Source organism: Ananas comosus, linkage group 1 (assembly GCF_001540865.1).
Source record: "Ananas comosus cultivar F153 linkage group 1, ASM154086v1, whole genome shotgun sequence".
NCBI classification, from domain to species: domain Eukaryota; kingdom Viridiplantae; phylum Streptophyta; class Magnoliopsida; order Poales; family Bromeliaceae; genus Ananas; species Ananas comosus.
Genome location: NC_033621.1, coordinates 12,243,949 through 12,258,369, shown reverse-complemented (window position 1 = coordinate 12,258,369; position 14,421 = coordinate 12,243,949). Strand labels below are relative to the sequence as shown.

Here is a 14,421-nt window from a genome sequence, read left to right as displayed (position 1 = left end):
TGTGGGCTTGATCTATATTTTATAAATGGTTTGGTCTTTGTTTGGGCTCTACAATAAGGTAAAATAAAATAATAACAACACAAGTTGGGAATTCATAAAATTGCCCTTGTTTATATATCAAGACCTATATTGAATCTGATCGCTTTTCTAATTAAATTTGATGAATAAAAAACACCTTTGCCAGTAATTTTTGTTTGCTTAAAGGAACCAGCATTCTATTCTGTGGCGGAAAATCAGGTTGGGCCAAGTTACGTTCACAATTGAGACCCATGTGCGTTATATTTGTATACTTTCAATGAATTGATTGCATATATTTGTATACTTTCAATGAATTGATTGCATATATATATTTTGATTATCAACAAATAATCATAATACAAAAAAATATACTTTAAATTTCTACGAAGGATCTTCCGGATTATTATATGTATTAGATAATATTAATTTTATAAAAGTAATAGTCTGCTAAGTATCTTTTTTGAATAATGAGACTCGAATTCGAATACAACAGTACATTTCTATTTCCTTTCCTAAGAAAATTGTGTTATTTGAAAAAAAAAAAAAAAAAGCAATTGTAGTAAAAAATACTTTTTGAAAGGTCAATTAAGACGAACCCCATCTTAAACTATGAGATTTTGCTTTTACCTATCGTCCAAATTCAATTCAAATCATACCTTCTAATATTTCCAGTAGAGAGTTTGCTAAATCTAAATCAGTAATTTGGAGGATTTCAAATAAAACACATATGAATCAGTCAAAATGTTTCACATTATATGTGTTAGATACATCAATAATCGTATTCACTATTAATCTAGAAATGGCAATGGAGCGGGACAGGACCGGAGAAGAGGGCCCTTTCCTCTCTCCTTCCCCAAAAGAATTTTTATAATCCCCGTCCGTGCCTAATTCCTATTAATGTAAAAAAAAATTTCCTATCCCCGTCCCCGGAGGTACTCTGCAAATTTTTTAAAAATATACTAAATTATATTTATTTAAAGTTTTAATTAAATTCAATTTAATGTTAAGTTAAATTAATTTAAATTTTATTCAATTATTAATTTTTTTTATTTATTGTCAAATTATTAAGTGTGATATATCAAATTACTAAAAATATATAGTAATCAATATTATTTAACTAATATATTGTATAAAAATTTTTATATATTTTAAATATTTGATTAAATTAAAAACATATTAAAGACATCAAACTACCTTTTATATTTATAAATAAATTTAAAAATATATAAATAATATATAACTTAATTTCGTGAGGTCAAAATTTCAGACGGTGGAGGTAGCATCCTCGTCCCCGTCCCCGTCCCCGTCTCGTCCTTATGAGCACGAAGAATTTCTACCTTGTCGCCATCCTAGTCCCCGCGGGGACAAAAATCTTTCCATCCCTGCCCTATTTGGGGCGGATTTTCATAAGCATTCAAATCCGCAAAGAAAAATGTCAAATCTATATCGCCCGTCAGTAATGCAGGTGGCAAAAAACTTAATGATTAGTATTCGAGATTTCAAGTTAGAAATCTAATAGCTTTATATTTTCAGTTAAATTTATTTTTTTAAAAAATAAACTAAGCGAATAACACGCCACCTTTCTCAGTAAAAAAAAAAAAAAAAAGGGCAAAAACAATTGTATATACTTATACTTTTTTGTTAAACAATTGAAAATATTTATAGAGACATCTAACTGCTGGACCAACAATAAAATGATTGGACTATTCCATGCTCAAAATTAGTGCAAGTCACACTTTTGTACTAAGTCAAACCAATTTAGAGCCCAAACCTATAAAAGGACATAGCTTTTATGTGGGGAGATGGACCATTAGACTTATTGGTCAATTAATTGTAGAGGCCAACAAAGTTTTAAGTGATTAAAATAATTTAAAACACCAACTATTAATTATTTTCCAAATCATTTGAGGTACACTCTATCTTCATTTAACTTGTTGTCCATAACATAAATTTGGTGTTATCTTAAGATTACAAATTCTTGTAGGAAGGTGAGTAGGTTAGCTAATGAGGGAATTTTTGACTCTTTGTGTTTTCTACATAGTTACACTTTATTTGTCTACATCTAAACAAGTCAATTTATATGCATGAAAATAAATGGTCAAAAAAAATGTTCATCTCCTTTTTCTTTTGATGCAATATTGACCATTGACAAACAAGAAATGTATTCAAGACCCTTTTAATTTTACATTAATGGTTGAGATACACCACACAAGATCATGTCACTGATGGATCATTTCTATAAAAGATGATATCACTAACAGAATTAATTTTGATATTAATAATTAAATTTGTTAAACTAATTATTCATTAAAAGTTTGATCTTTATTTATGGGGAAAATATAGATCTCTCACTTATTTAAGGCAAAAATGTATCGAATAAACTGAACTATGGAGCATTTTAGATTTACTATCCGATCTTTTAAATATTTGGTTTTACTATTTAGCCTTTCAATTTGCTTGAGTTGAGTCAGTCAACGAAACTTTGAATTTAAAAATTAACCTACTTGCTTAGTTTAATAAATTCATACTAACTATATCAGTAAAAAGAAAAACGACATATTCAAATTTCAAAACCAAAGTATCGTTATCCGACTCAAATAAAACAAATAAAACGTTTGGACAAGTTTGGACAGTAAATTTAAAATAATTCATAATTCAGATAGGTTTTACATGTTTTCACCCTCATTTAATGAACTTGGTTGGCAAAAAGAATTTGTCATCTTTAAACTCAAAAGCCAAGATAAAAATGGCACTATATTTTTGAACATTATTACATGTCACAGTACCTCACATTCTTTTGGCCTACAGTAGATAAAAAGATTGTGAACAAAAACGTGACACTTATATTGGGCAACATCAGCGTGGTACTAGAATATGAAGCCACTACAATGAATATTATTGGTTATAACCAATGCAAAATAATTAGAAAGGAACATAATTAACATCAATTAGGTGCACAGGTAAGCAAATATTAAATTGATAGCTCCTAAGTTCACACCCAAAAAAGAGGAGAATTTCACAACTTTTATGATAATAATGACCCTTCGTGGCAAAATTTTTCTACGAAAAAGTTAATTATGAATGTCAAATTAAATATGAAAATAGAAGATATGAAATTTTTTGGTCTATCTATTCTTTAGCTCTTAGTACCCGACTATATTTGATAAAAAATTTGGCAAATGGAAAAGAGTATATAGCTTCTATTGTGGTAGAAAATGGTTGAAAATAGAATTAGTTTTTTTTTAAAATTCAAAAATAGAATTTTAATTTTAAAATTTCAATACTATATATAGTAGAAAAAGATATTGAAAAATTAATATAATACAATACATATGCTATATAATTAAACAAGAAAGCTCAAATTAATTTGGAACCAAGTGTATTATATAATTCAAAAATGAGTGTCGTTTCAAAAAAATTCTAATATTGTCTTTATAAACTGCTGATATACTAAACTACAAAATATAAAAGTTTAAGATATTTTATGTATTAAATATAAAAATATTTAAACACTATTTTCTAACAACTTAAATTTTTAAAAAATAACGATTGTTTTATATTATTTAATAATATAAACTTGATAACACATGAGAAACTTATTAATCATAAGAGAACCTTTATAAAGTGTCATCCAAAACTATATTGTAGGTCTAATTCTTACAGATGATTTTTTTTTTTTATTGAAGTAGTACTTTTTCAAAAAGCTGCAGGTGAAAGCAAAGCAAAACTAGAAGGAAGAAAATGCTTTGCACTCACCTGCCAGCAAATATGCAATACAAATACAAATAACAATAATAATAATAATAATTATTATTATTATTATATATATATATATATATATAGAATTATGCTATTATACTATTAATAGTACTAAGTTCTTAATACTATGGAGTTTTCAATCGTTGCATAAAAAAAATGTACGGTTAAAATGATATATGTATATATATATTCTTTACAATATACATGTATACACCTTAAAATTCCAACGGTCCAGCACCCTCCTCTTCATTCTCTCTCTCTCTCTCTCTCTCTCTCGTTCTCTCTCTCTCTCTCCTCCGCCTCTGGATCGTCGTCTCCTCGCGATCTCCTACCCCTCGACACCCACAACGCTCTCCTCCTCCTCGTCGTCGCTATATACACCTCCTCACTCCCCTCTCTCTCTCTCTCTCGTGGCGATGGCGCCGATCCCGTTGAAGCAGTCCCCGAGCTCCGCACAGACCCTCGCCCGCGGCGGCGGCGGGGCCCCGGAGACGCGCGGGATCGTGCGCGAGGCCGTGCGCGCCACCCTCGCCTCCTCACCACCGGCGGTGGCGCCGCCGCCGCCGATTGATCAGATCCAGGCCGAGGTCAGGTTCGGGGCCCCCGTGGCGGGGCTCGCCGCGGCGCCCGCCGCGGCGGCGGAGAGGGTGCTGTGTTGGGAAGAGGTCGATGGGAGGAGGTGGAGCTACGTGGTGGATGTGGGGGAAGGGCGAGGTGGGAGGGGGTCGCGGAAGGGGTCGGCGGTGAGGGCCGTGTCGATGCAGACCCCGGTGGCTCCCCTGGAGGTTAGGGTTTTTATTTTGTGCTAATTATTGGGAATTTCATGTGTAATCTGAGTCTTTGGATCTCGATTGGAGTACCCAATTGTGCAATTGAGTGGTCATATTGCAGAAATTTAAAGGCTTTTATCATTCCATTTACTGGATTTCACAAAAAGTGCTTTTCGACTTGTATTTTTCGTTTTTAATGTGCATTTTTGGGAGTGGGAGGGTTTAACCTCTTTTGAAGTGAAAAATTTGGGACTAACAAACTAAAATAAGATTGCATATTTTCTTTAATTTATTTCATTGTACAAGCTCATACATATCAAATCTTATCATGATGATCCCTATTGTAGCGTTCCTTGTTGATTTGCTCGTCAAAAATGGTTGAGAAATTAATGTGGTGATGGAAAAAGAAGAACAATGGAGTAAAAGTGAAAACTTGGGCCGTAGAGACATTGCTTAGATTATGGTTTAAGAACACCAAAGAAGCAAATTTGTTGAATTAGAAGAGCTTCTGTAGTTAGCTAACATTTTGAGATATTTTAAAAGGGGAAAGTTAAAGTTTTGACCATAAAGGAAAGTTTACTGATATAATAAGTTTCTGTTCGTGAGTAATATTTGTGATGCTTTATCATAGTACGCAATGAAACGGTAGAAATCATGAGAAAAGAGGTAGTAAAAGGCTAATGCTTACATGCATCTCTTTTGCATTTCCTCTTATCTTTTAGAAAATCTTTGAAAATTCAAATTTACTTTGATACTATATTTGGATGCAGATATGCTTTTCTGGGTGTTATTTTTAACATTAAGAATAAGGAGCTATAGTTTTAGCTGTGACTGTGTCTTAAATAGACCTTTTTGTGCAGGAATTAGTGTCATTCATAAGATCCTATGTCGTTCCGGAAGGCTTTCCAGATAGTGTTACCCCATCATATGTTCCATACATGACATGGAGAGCTTTGAAGGTGCTCATATATTTATAACTTCAAGTTTAGTGCACCTTCTAACATTATTTCTTTTAACTTGTGAAATTGGCCCAAGCTTGCTAATGACTATTCTTTTTGTTCAGCATTTCTTCGGAGGAGCAATGGGTGTTTTTACGACGCAGACACTGTTAAGCTCTGTTGGAGTATCTAAAAATAGAGCTACTCCAGGTGCTGTTGCCATTAACTGGATACTCAAAGTAAGTAAATTGCAACTGCTACTAAGTTAGAAAAGAAAGAAAGTACATAAGAAGTGCAGTCTGAGCTTCAAGCCTAGTTATACATTAGGAATAAAACAAAATATGTCGTATAACCTGACTAAGATAATTTCTATCTTTTGACGATTTGAGTCGATGTCCTTTAATTATACCATTTAACTACCCTTTTGAATCAATATTCTCTTTTTAATATTCCTGCCTGGAAGCGTTAACTTTTAAATTTGTAGATTATCAAATCTGTAGCTCTTCATTGCCTCGTGACCTGTTATGTACTATTCTGGAACTACTCTTTTAAGTTGTTTGCATTAATTAATTAAGTATTAAACAGTCACAATCTATAGCTAGCCTCTTATACCCCCGGTGAAAGCCACATACGCACTTGTGGTGGTTTCACTGCGCACAAACTGCTGTTGCCTCCTAGAATGTTGAGTCTAATTGCATCACCTTTTCAGGATGGAGCTGGGCGTGTTGGCAAAATGCTTTTTGCACGGCAGGGCAAGAAGTTCGACTATGATTTAAAGCAGGTGAAGTATGAGAATGCCATATCCTGTGCACAAATTGATCTCTCGGTGAACTCTGGGTTTACTCATTACTGTTGATTAAAATGTCTATATGGTGCAGCTTCGCTTTGCTGGTGATCTTATAATGGAGTTAGGGGCTGGGGTAGAGTTAGCAACTGCTGCTGTTCCACACCTCTTTCTACCATTGGCTTGTGCGGCCAATGTGGCAAAGGTTGGTCTTTCACTTAGTTCCTTTTTTTACAAATAGATGCAGATATTACTGCTTCCAAGATTTCTTTTGAGAGTCTTCATTAGGCATGAGCTTTTTCTGTTTTGTTAATGTATTTGTTTAGAATGTTGCTGCGGTCACATCAACATCGACGCGCACTCCAATCTACAAGGCCTATGCGAGAGGAGAAAACATAGGGGATGTCACCGCAAAAGGAGAATGTGTTGGGAATATTGCAGATCTGGTACAATTTTGGCTTTGCTTTGATTTGTGGTAGTAGTTTCAGGATGTCCATATTTAATTTTCTGATGTTACATAACTTTTCTCGCTTTTATTTGTTTAACATGTGTGTATGGTCATTGTTTCATAAATGTCGTTACATCATTTGATCTTTTTTTTAATGTGAAGTTGGGAACTGGGCTGAGCATCTTAATTTCAAAAAGGAATCCCTCCTTGGTGGCTTCATTTGCCTTTCTGTCATGCGGATATGTTCTTAGTTCATACCAAGAGGTGGGCATTCTTGCAATCCATTCATAAAGTGTATACTTCCGCCATAAACGTTTCAATGGGGCTTATTGTGCTCTGTTTTGAACTTGTTATCAGGTGAAATCAGTTGTGTTGAATACATTAAACAGGGCAAGGTTCACCGTGGCGGTGGAATCCTTCATTAAGACAGGTATGCGAAGCATAAGTAATTATCTTCACTAAGGGGAATTGACCATCTAGTAGCTTTAGTATGCTAATAGTTTTGTCTTTGCAATTATGTAGGTTATGTACCCTCATTGAAGGAAGGGAATTCGAAGGAAAATATATTCAGCCCACCATGGGTTAAACATACACCAGTTGTGTTAGGTGTGTATTTTTTGCCCTCTTTAATTTTTTCTGTCTTTAATTCATCATACTTCTTACAGCTCTCATGCTGCCTTCTTTTAACCTCTTAACAGGACCAAGATTTGGGGAAGCATTTCAGGAGCCTGCCTCATTTGTTGCTATAGAGCCGTTGTTTGAGGTTGTCTATACAATCTCTTGATATGATTTTTGTTTTTATCTTTTCTATAAACAGTGCAGTTCACATTTGTGAAAATTTTGCAACCCTATGAACTCAATTTTGTGAAATAGTTTTCTACTTCTTACTATTGGAGATCTCCATCTGTTTTCTTTCTGCTTTAGATGAAGCCTAAATTACAAATGTTTTGTTCTGTGATTACAGAAAGAGAGATATATGGTGACATATAACCCATCAAAAGATAAAATCTATGCATTGCTCAAGGATCAAGCAAAATCCGACGACATTCTTAAAGCTGCTTTCCACGTGAGTATCAATTCCACTGAAATTTAGTGAATTAGGATGTTTCCACTTGTTTTTTTTATATTTACTCCTTTTACAGGCTCATGTTCTACTGCATTTCATTCATTCAACAAATGCAAACCGACATTCAAGGAAACGGATGAGCTCTAACAAATCGAAACTAAATGAGACCATAGACCCTAGAAACTTGGACTTTCTAGCTCACATAGCAGAATCATGCAAGATTGTGTCGTCATCGTATGGAGTTTTCAAGGAAAAAGCAGCTGAAGAGGTGACTAACAATTTTTTTCCCGTGTGTTATTACCATAGTTTGAAGTGGGATATTTGATGTTTCTGAACCTTTCTTTCTTACAGCACTTCATTTTGGACTTACTTGACAATGGAAAAGATCTTTATGGCGAGCTCTAACACGGTCTTTTATTTTTTTATCATATGTTTTCTCAGGGATGGATAATGTCAGAATCGCTGCTTAATCCTGGGAGAGCTCGGTTGTGTGGACTAAAGGAACAATAATATATTTGAAAAGACCTTTTTTCATGCATAACTTGTGCCTATCTTTTGTATTTTGAGAAAGGATGCTCAGTCCATGTCACCAAATTGAAAGCGGCGCCAATGATGATTGCTGAGACAGTGGATACTGGGTTTCGTATTAGACTCGTATCTTGTAGTACTATATCTCTACACCTAAACCTAGTTTTCCCCCGGTTTGGATCAGGATATCGCAGTATATGGTTTTTGATTTCTTCGTAACTAACTGTTTCTGCAATTGACGATAATTTCGATTTTGTTTTCAATTCAGCAGGCTCACTTGGTAGACATGAATAGTAGTAGTGTAAGCCCCTCTCTCTCTTGCGCGCTTTTTGGACTTTCTTATGGGCTAAAGCTTGATATTAGTATTATCTAAATTGGATTGTTTTTCATGTGTGTGCAGGATAAATTGAGGGTGAAACTAAGTAGCTTTTGAGTGCTAGGGAGGGGAAATGGATCAATGAATGATCTAATAGAGCGTCTCCAGCTGTGCGGTTCTGCTAAATGACTCAGAATAGATTTTTGTATATGATTACGGTGTTATACTTAGTTATCGTTAACCGGATACTAACTAAATGTGCTTTTTGGGGTCTTTTTTGTCGCTGTCGTTGTTGTGATACGTTATAACCATTTCTTTAAAATGTAAATGATTACTACTATTTTTCGATTTGAGTTTTGTTTTCCTTGATGATTTTGAGCGTTTCGATCATGTTCATCGCAGTTGAGACGCAACTTTTGTTTGCTTAATGTACACTTGATTGGAGGGCCTGTACTACTACTACTTTTACAGGTACCTGAAATCGTGTATTTTTAAGGCTTGCGTGTGCATTAGATCTGATCTGCCTGCTAAGAAAAAGGAAATTGTGGAGGAAATTTGTAGTTGGTTATAGTAATTTCAAACATGCCTTGAAGATCCTGGTAGCCAATTTGAGGTCGGGGTCTGAGTCTCAAATTTCGTGATTCCGAAGAAGCTATTGAGATTAGTGTCATGAGATCGTTCGTTCGAACTCTTACTTACAATTATACAGAAATTCGAACTCTTACTTACAATTATACAGAAATCGGTCTTTCAACTTCGCCAAAGTAGAGGATAAAATTGAGTTTGCGAAATTCATAAATTCCTCACTCGATTTTTCTTGAGGTTCAATTTGAGGTTCAACTGCTCAAGCCTTTGCTTTCTTTTCTTTTTTTTTTCTAATATTCGAGTGCAGAGTCTAAGCGCGGTGCACAGAATAGAAATATCACCCCTAAAAAAGGGGGGGAAAAAATTTTTGATGAAGAGCTCCCCACCAACACTTCATTGAGAAGTTTCCATCTGCTGCAATATATATAATTTTATCTCAATTCAAGAATTATAATTTTCTCTCCTTTAGAATTTAATATTAAAAAACATATAATAAAAATTTTTAGATGAATGTAAAATTAATATATGATACGAATCTAAAACATAGGCTTAGTTTGGTATTAAGGTAGATTTAACGCTATTAGATAGAATGGAATTGAGAAAAGTATATAGGAATATGTTTCTGCGTTCTTCGGTAAGACCACAGAAAATATATCGTAACTAACTAACCGCAATATATGGAACGTAATATTACGTACGGAAACAAACAAAAATATTTTTTCATCATTATTTCTCATCAAACGTAATGCAATCTCTCCGCAATTCCTAGCAAAGCTGATTAAGTATGTTGAAAAGCTTTCCATTAAAATGTTATCAATTTTTTTTCAATAAAATACAAGTTTAAAATAACGGTCTAGCGCTGACGTCAGCGTTTTACTAATCACATATTTTCAAAGGACAAAAAAAAAAAAAAAAAAAAAAAAAAAAAAAAAAAAATCCATCAAATTCGTTCGTAGTCGTCGTCTTCTTCTTCCTTGCACCCACACGGCCACACCAGCGCCACTCCATTTCCTCGTCCTAAGAACCCTAAGCCCTAAACCCACCCCACAAAACCCTATAACGCAACCTCACAAATTCCACGCTAATGGCGCTCCGATTCGACATCCCCCTCTATGGCCTCCTCTCCAAGCCCTCCTTTCCTCCTCTCCCTCTCCAACCACCTTTCTCTTCCCCTCCTCCTCCTCTTCGGAAGCCTCGATCGCGACGTAATTTATCTATGAACCGATCTTTTAATCGCGGTTCCTTTGTGTCGAGATCGGTGATTTATCGCGTTTTCTTTCAGGTGGAAGCGTGGGAATCGCTTTTCGTAGCAGCAAATCCCGGAATTGGGCAATTCGCGCCGCTCAAGGGATTGGAAGAGTAGAGGATGTAGGTGTCTTTTTTACAACAGTCAAAAAAACGAGAGAGAGAGAGAGAGAGAGAAATTTAGCTCAATTTTAGCTGTATATTGCGTTGTTTATTGTTAGGGAGAAAAAAAAAATTATTGCGTAATTTGTGTGTAATTTGTTTGTAGAGTGTAGTTGTCAAGGATAAGAGCGTCTCGGTGGTTCTTTTGGCCGGAGGGAAAGGAAAGAGAATGGGGGTAATTGTTCATCTTTTACTCTTATGCCATTTAGTTTCTCTATTCATGTATTTATCATTGAGATAACTCCTCTTTTTTGTTTTATTAAGCTGTTTTTGATGAATCCAAACTAAGTTTTCACAAAACCCGCAGGTCGAAATCGAGCGAAAGATTAATCCTTCTTAATGTAGTAGCAATTGGTTTGTACATCATTTAGCTTAGTGTTGTGATCTTTGTAAGAGTGGTTCATTCTTCGGTAATTCCATTTGCTGCACTTATTAATGACTAGTAGTTATTTTGAAGGGAATTCTTAGTAGTGACAAGTGCATTTTAGCTTCACTAATCACCGATCACGACTTAAATTTTGCCAAGTAAATATGTTTTCGGCGTTTCGCACTAGTGAGTATTTAAATCTGTTGCCTCTCCAAGTATTAAGTTTGTTTTGCTAGACAATAAAGTAGTATCCATGTATGTTTTTAAAAAGGTTAAGAAGGGTGTTAGTTAGAAGTAGCTTTTCTGTTTTAGCATATATCGTTTACGGTGAAATTTGATGCTTGTTTTTCTCATTAGTTCTTATCCTTGATTTGGCACTATGTTGGCTCAACTATTTGTTTGTTGCATTGTAGGCAAGTATGCCCAAGCAATACCTTCCACTTTTAGGACAACCTATTGCATTGTACAGGTTAACTCCTGTTGCTCGGCATGTTCCTAATAATGTTCGTGTTATCTTGTAACTTGAACAGATGTGTCATTGTCTATTGCAGCTTCTACACTTTCTCTCAAATGAGCGAAGTGAAGGAAATTGTTGTAGTATGTGATCCATCCTACAAGGATGTATTCGAAGGTCTCAAAGCTGTGTGCTCTCTTAGTTCATCCATCTTTATCCTGATTTTACAGTTTGGACATTTTATCATACACTGTGTACAACTTCATTATGCCATATATGAAGAGGCTCTCACTTTGTTTTCCTACCTCAGATGTTATTGAGGATGTACAAGTAAATATTAAGTTTGCACTCCCAGGAAAAGAGAGGCAAGATTCTGTTTTCAATGGATTTCAGGTTCTGCAATAACTTCTATGTTGTTCACTTATATATTATTTTTCGAGTGAATGCTATTCTTATGCCATATTGTATATGTCAATCAAAGCTCAGAATCGGCAGATTCTTATGCTTGTTGAGACGAATTTCTCGACATTTAGACAATTGATACTTTATTTCTTTAGTTAGTTCAGCATTTTTATTCCTTTTTTTAACTCAGTGTAGCTTTGCGTACATTTATTTTCCTTGCTTTTTTTTTTTTTCCCTCATCCATGTTGTCTTCTTTACACTAATAGGAAATTGACCGAGACTCGGAACTTGTATGCATTCATGATTCAGCAAGGCCACTGGCCTCATCTGGAGATATCAGAAAGGTTATTCAAAATTCTGATATACATGCTAATGATAGCTTAGCCTTTGTTAAAATGAATTACATGCAATATTTTTGTAGACTCTGCTATTTACAGAATATGTGCACTTTAAATTTGAAGTATCATCCATCTTAGAATATAAATGAAAACAAATTTTCAATGAATTAGAAGTTATTCCTAGTGGAAATGAAGAATGCCATTTGTAAGGTGAAGGTGAAATTTTCTGGTTTCAAAGCTCATGAAGTCAAAGTTAGAGCTCGAAGCTTTAAATTTCCACTGTCCTCGAATACCCTAAAGAAATAGAGAAAAATTCTCATGATCGTTTAGTAGATATCAAAATAGAAAGATCTGGAAAGAATTTCTTCAGTTATTATTTAGTTCCAAAACATTTTCTCTGCTGATACTTCGCAAAATTGGTTAAGTTGCTACCATGTGTTCCTTGTTTTTTTGGTTCATAGGTACATATTGAATGTATTTACTTTTGTTATCTTGCAGGTAGCTTAAGCAGAAATATTATTACTACATTCATCTGATTTTCTCAGGTTTTTTTTCCCTTCATGTGGCAACTCTGTGCCCCTGTTGGGGTTTCCGTCAGTTGGAAGTAATATCAAAACTGCTATCGATTGCTAGGTCTTAAAAGATGGATGGTTGAATGGAGCTGCTGTTCTTGGCGTTCCCGTGAAAGCTACAATAAAAGAGGTGAAGTAGAAACAAGGGCATTCATTTTATCGTCCATCGGCACTGAGAAAACCATATCGAATTGATATAGTGCCTTCTGAGGGCCTTAGTTGCTGAGAAACCTGAGCCATTATCATTTTTCGACACTTAAAACAATGCGAAACAACACTGGGAAAGAAGAACATATTGTATCCGTTACAACTAATATTATTGTCCTTATTTGTGTTAGTAAAACACTCTAAATCCATCAAACAATGATCTTCTAGTGTTGAGAAGACCGTAATCATCGAGTCCAGTAATGCATTTTGCAGGCCAACAGTGATTCTTTTGTCGTAAAGACCCTCGACAGGAAAACACTTTGGGAAATGCAAACTCCACAGGTAACCATCCGCTGTGTGAATTGTGGACTACAAAGAAGAAGGTTTTGTTTGAGGCTCATAAAATGAGATTTTTTTTTTTTTTTTGTCTTAAAATTTTGTAGGTTGTTAAGCCTGATTTACTACGAGCTGGGTTCGAGCTTGTCAACAGGTACCTAATTTAAGATCACATATTTCTTTTCACCCTTGGATTCTACAATCCAAGATATCTCGTCAACAAGAGATCTTTGACTGTTTAGAATTTCGTCGTTGATACTAGCTTCATGAGAGTTTCTTCTCTCTATTTGTGTGGTGAACTTCTAAAACAACAATAGAAATTGTTAGTGAAAGTATGTGCTTTGGTTATTGTGGTGAATACGAATTCGTGTCCATTAACATGTTTAATAATGCAATCATAATCTGTATATGCAATTTGGATTTTACTAAATAAGCCACTCTCTGTTTTTGCTGCACAGGGAAGGTTTAGAAGTTACTGATGATGTATCAATTGTGGAGCATCTTAAGCATCCTGTTTACATAACAGAAGGCTCATACACAAACATAAAGGTAATTTAAATTGAACTAATTTATGAATATTTACATAAAATTTATTGGAAATGTATATTTGCATTCATGGAACAGAGAAAAGTTTAGTACTGGTAACAAAGTCAACTAGTAAGTCATTTATTGGTTTCAACATACATTCATCGCAGGTTACAACCCCAGATGATCTATTGCTGGCGGAGCGCATATTAAATATGAATGCAGGAGTGCCTCAAGTTTAATTGTTTTCTGTCGCAGTTTTATGAATACCCAGGTGAATAAGAGATGATTTAATCATATTGAGTATGAATACTAGGGTTTCATTAATCCTTTTTTTTATTTTCCTTTTCTCTCTACTTGTATTTGCACCACGGAAAAAAGGGCATACATTCATTTGTCTGAAATCTGAGGCATCATTAAGAAAGCGAATGGGAAGAGATTTTTCATTACAAAGAGTAATAGTTTTTTTTTTTTTTTTTCAATTTTTTGGACTTGAACTACTTCACTGCATATTGTGGCATGATTTATATTCTACAGCATTAATATGAGCATCTGGAGGATTTTAGCATGTAGAAAATGGATAAATCAACATAAAGTAGAGAAACTATTATCTCATTCAAATCGAACATATATATATATATATATATATATATATATATAT

General features: G+C 34.5%; 2 protein-coding genes across 3 annotated transcripts; both read left to right on the top strand.

The window, feature by feature from the left end:
* Positions 4,017-8,975, top strand: LOC109721293 (protein root UVB sensitive 6). Its single transcript, XM_020248820.1, has 14 exons — positions 4,017-4,562; positions 5,408-5,506; positions 5,611-5,724; positions 6,195-6,266; positions 6,364-6,474; positions 6,596-6,715; positions 6,880-6,981; positions 7,075-7,147; positions 7,240-7,323; positions 7,416-7,480; positions 7,682-7,783; positions 7,860-8,051; positions 8,225-8,612; positions 8,712-8,975. Exons 1-13 carry the CDS (start codon positions 4,194-4,196, stop codon positions 8,291-8,293), a joined length of 1,572 nt encoding a protein of 523 aa, XP_020104409.1. The 5' UTR covers positions 4,017-4,193; the 3' UTR covers positions 8,294-8,612; positions 8,712-8,975.
* LOC109708635 (2-C-methyl-D-erythritol 4-phosphate cytidylyltransferase, chloroplastic) lies at positions 10,180-14,219 on the top strand. 2 transcript variants are annotated; one of them, XR_002215804.1, is made up of 12 exons: positions 10,180-10,417; positions 10,495-10,580; positions 10,726-10,794; positions 11,400-11,455; positions 11,538-11,617; positions 11,751-11,833; positions 12,109-12,186; positions 12,814-12,882; positions 13,173-13,241; positions 13,343-13,389; positions 13,699-13,784; positions 13,931-14,219. XR_002215804.1 is itself a non-coding variant. In XM_020230445.1 (12 exons), exons 1-12 carry the CDS (start codon positions 10,297-10,299, stop codon positions 14,000-14,002), a joined length of 921 nt encoding a protein of 306 aa, XP_020086034.1. In that variant the 5' UTR covers positions 10,181-10,296; the 3' UTR covers positions 14,003-14,219. The 2 variants fall into 2 exon arrangements, 1 of the variants encoding a protein (XP_020086034.1); XM_020230445.1 differs by having other exon boundaries at positions 10,181-10,417; positions 13,694-13,784.

Bases quoted from the DNA above. Each gene is read 5' to 3' on its own strand.
- LOC109721293 (XM_020248820.1), top strand. From the start codon at position 4,194: ATGGCGCCGATCCCGTTGAAGCAGTCCCCGAGCTCCGCACAGACCCTC. The intron at 4,563-5,407 runs GTTAGGGTTTTT...CTTTTTGTGCAG, and splicing joins CCCCGGTGGCTCCCCTGGAG to GAATTAGTGTCATTCATAAG. The intron at 7,148-7,239 runs GTATGCGAAGCA...GCAATTATGTAG, and splicing joins GGAATCCTTCATTAAGACAG to GTTATGTACCCTCATTGAAG.
- LOC109708635 (XM_020230445.1), top strand. From the start codon at position 10,297: ATGGCGCTCCGATTCGACATCCCCCTCTATGGCCTCCTCTCCAAGCCC. The intron at 10,418-10,494 runs GTAATTTATCTA...GTTTTCTTTCAG, and splicing joins TCGGAAGCCTCGATCGCGAC to GTGGAAGCGTGGGAATCGCT. The intron at 13,242-13,342 runs GTAACCATCCGC...AAAATTTTGTAG, and splicing joins GGGAAATGCAAACTCCACAG to GTTGTTAAGCCTGATTTACT.